The sequence below is a fragment of the Orbicella faveolata genome, unplaced genomic scaffold (genome assembly GCF_042242905.1).
Source record: "Orbicella faveolata isolate gen_17 unplaced genomic scaffold, um_ofav_v1 contig_36, whole genome shotgun sequence".
NCBI lineage: Eukaryota > Metazoa > Cnidaria > Anthozoa > Scleractinia > Merulinidae > Orbicella > Orbicella faveolata.
The window spans coordinates 4,795,001-4,798,236 of record NW_028301565.1 but is presented as its reverse complement, the minus strand read 5'-3'; the positions used below and the strand labels follow the sequence as shown (position 1 = coordinate 4,798,236).

General features: G+C 41.9%; 1 protein-coding gene across 1 annotated transcript in view; it reads left to right on the top strand.

Annotated features, from left to right (window-relative positions):
- The first annotated feature begins 1,890 nt into the window (after positions 1-1,890).
- LOC110067164 (uncharacterized) overlaps positions 1,891-3,236 on the top strand; it is a 7,084-nt gene continuing 5,738 nt past the window's right edge. Inside the window, exon 1 of the mRNA XM_020774459.2 lies at positions 1,891-2,178. Within this exon, the coding sequence (XP_020630118.2) occupies positions 2,088-2,178 (91 nt within the window). The 5' untranslated portion in view covers positions 1,891-2,087. The remainder of the gene's footprint in view (positions 2,179-3,236) is intronic.

Genomic DNA, 3,236 nt, shown 5'->3' with positions numbered 1-3,236 from the left:
TCGGTAGCGTACTTGATAAGTTTGGTCTTGCGTTGTTTCGGGGGTTAGGAAAGAAAACTTTAAGAAGAATGTCTTTCAAGGTTTTCATTCTAACCCCTTTCAAGGAAGCGGAACCTCTGACTCTCTTTAAAGGCCTTAAACATTTAGTCACATATTCTATGTTAAACACATAATCTAAAGCTTTGTGTTGTTCAGCATTATTGCTGACAGAGACTCCTTCCCAGGCTAAATGGATTCTCAGAGGCAGGATTTTGTCCACAACCAGTACTTGTTACTTCAACTGGGATGATAGAAATCTTTAATTCAAAGCATCTTCACTCAGGGGCGACTCTATGATGGCGAGAAACGCTGTTGACGAGGTTTTCGAGAATGAACAAAGCCAAGCATGCGCATGACAGCACTTGCGCTTTAGATCAGCGCAGGGGCCTGAGAACAAAAGCTTTCCGACAATCGTTCGTATATTAATGAAAAGGAGGTCATCGGTGCCCGAAGAAGACTCGAGCAGTTACCGAAAATAGTCAGCTAACTTAAGTCAGACGTAACGACCTCTTGTAGCTATTTCCGTATTTGAACGTTTTCTTCTTTTGGCGTCAACGGGGTATAAATCTTTACGGGGGAGAGATACTTTTATCCACCTTTAAATTTGCCATCACATAACATGCAGTTTATTAACTGAAATGTTTTTGTTCCAGAAGGAACTATTGCTCTTTCTCTGAGCACAGCCTGGATACCCTCTATTGTGATTGCATCTGTAGTATATATGACCTCAGTTGTTCCTCCGCTAAAAGGGTCTTGCCGTCGAGAATAGAGCTTTGCTGAACCCTTCCAATTCGTTTGAGGCAAGGCAACTCGACAACGCCTACTCTCAACCCGTGTTGAAGGGAATACAGACACACCACGTCGCTTCGCTGTGTTCCGTGCCATCTTTTATCGCTTTTCACAACGTGGCCGACGCGAAAAGCGACCTAAAAGAGACATGAAATAGAAATTGTCCGTGTAAGGTTTCGTGGGACAAACAAATACAAGAAAAATACCCCTGTATGATGTTAGCACGCGTCTTGGTCACCAGTCTATAAACCAAGTGAAGCACCTAACCTTGTATCTTCTTGGTTGTTGTTTTCAAAGTTGTGTTCTACAAAAAAAAGACACCCTTTGGCTCATTTGTCACACGATTTACAAAGTAGCGTGTCAGTCGCCTGCTTCCAGTAGAATCCACGTATACGCCATCAAAATCTCAATTCCTCATCAACGGGGTGGCTGTAGATACAGCCAGACTGAGACTGACCGAACAGTTTTTCTTCGAGCCAAGCGACGGTGGTCATAATAGAGATGCGTTTATATTGACCGAGTAGTCAAAGGAGGGGCGTTACTGTAAGTTTGCTGCAGATAAACTTAAACAGTGCAAATCTCCTCACCAAAATGATTAACGACGTTTCATTAGCGGTCATTAAGCTTAAGTTAACATTTTTAGAGGCTCCGTTGCTTGGCCTCTTCGAGCCGGGAAATGCTGAATCGTTTGCATCGAAAGTAGCCCGATACGTCTACTCGATATGGTTTCAGAAGCTTTAGTTAACAGTCCAACTTATCAAGTAGTCGCGATCGGTCATCACGGTAAATGAGAAATATTAACGAAAATCTCCATAGCGAAACAGAGTGTCAACGGATGTACGTCCAGAGAAATAAAAGGGGAAATGACATGTTCGAAAATAGCTCAATCATCTTTAATATATAGAATAACAGTGCACATCAATCACTAGGATTAGTGTAAAGATATTTAAGTGACTGCACTTAAATATAACGATTAAGAAACGACAGCTTGGTACTTCAGCAGACGATCCCTTAAGACAATTGAAGAAAAATTTTACGCGAGTTCAAACTAAACGTTAACTTTTGGTTAAAAACAATCCTTGACTAGCTTTGATTATCGACGACAGCTGAAACACCCTGAGGTCAAAAATAGAACGTACGTCGTAGATGACGAGCTCAGAGATTTGAGTCATCTTCGCCCAAATGACAGCAGGAGCAGCTTAAAGTGCGTCCATGGGAAATCTTCTTTATTTCTATATCTCCACGTTGTCAGCAAAGGCATGACCACTCCCAAAGCTATTTTTGTCCTGGCTCTGCTCGTTCAACTGCAAGTTCACAAGACAAGTGGTACAGATTCTTCTCCGTCGCTCGGTAAGTGAAGTCCAATTACTAGTCCTTGTATGTTAACCAGGTTTTGAGCTACTGAAGTGCTTAAACATGTCAAAAGAGTTGAAGTTTTAAGAGTTACCGGCTCCTGTAAGAGCAGGTCTATCTCCTGTTGATGTTAACTAGTCACAGCTAAATGTTCAAAATACACGTTGCACTGCCGTCTTCCGTCTCACGTTGAATTTCAAGAGGAAATAAGTTACATTTCTTGATCTGTTACCAGTCAAGCTTGGTGTGGAGTTCATATGGGCGCTAAAAAGGCCAATATTTTTAGCCAGGTATCGAGATTTGAAGCTGTACACTCCAAATCGCTAATGACACCGCTTTTGTAAGTTACGTTCAGAAGACGGCGTTAGAACCAGTCGAGGATTTGCTTTACACGCTAGGAAAGTTTGGTGTTGTCGCACTTTGTAAAACAGGGGTCATATTTCCCAACACCTGCCAAAAACCTCTTTCACCTGCCAGACAAACTTGCTATCCAAAAAAGGCAACTCCGTTATGCGACCCAGTTCTTGATTCTAAGACTGAACGCATGTTGACCTGGATCAAAAACTTGAAAAGACTGGATAGTGCATTGCAGACGTTTACATGTGACAATGGTACGGGTCATTACGGCGCAAAGCCTAGACCCCTCGTGGATTACAAGCTTCGTTCAGTTTCCACTAGGCTGCATATTAGCGTTCTGAATTCCTAAGCAGCCTGCCTTTAATTCGTTTGGCTCAATGCTTGCCTTGTTTGCTGGCCCCCGATCTCAATCAGTTCATATGCCGTATCTCTCCTTGTCATTTTATTAGTTGACTGTAGTATTTTTCTCTTATTTCATGCGATGAGATTGAATACAAAATCCATCCCTAGACAATATAAATTGGTGGCTTAAGGCTAAGACGTTCTAGCAAAAGACCGCTTTCACGCGGGATATATCAACAAACTTGATAGCATTCTTACGACACTGCAGGTAGTCAAAAACTGTAAAATAAAAAAAAATAATCACAAATCTCTACATTCAGAGGTTCTGCCGTCATTTAAGTAACACTGCAAGACGT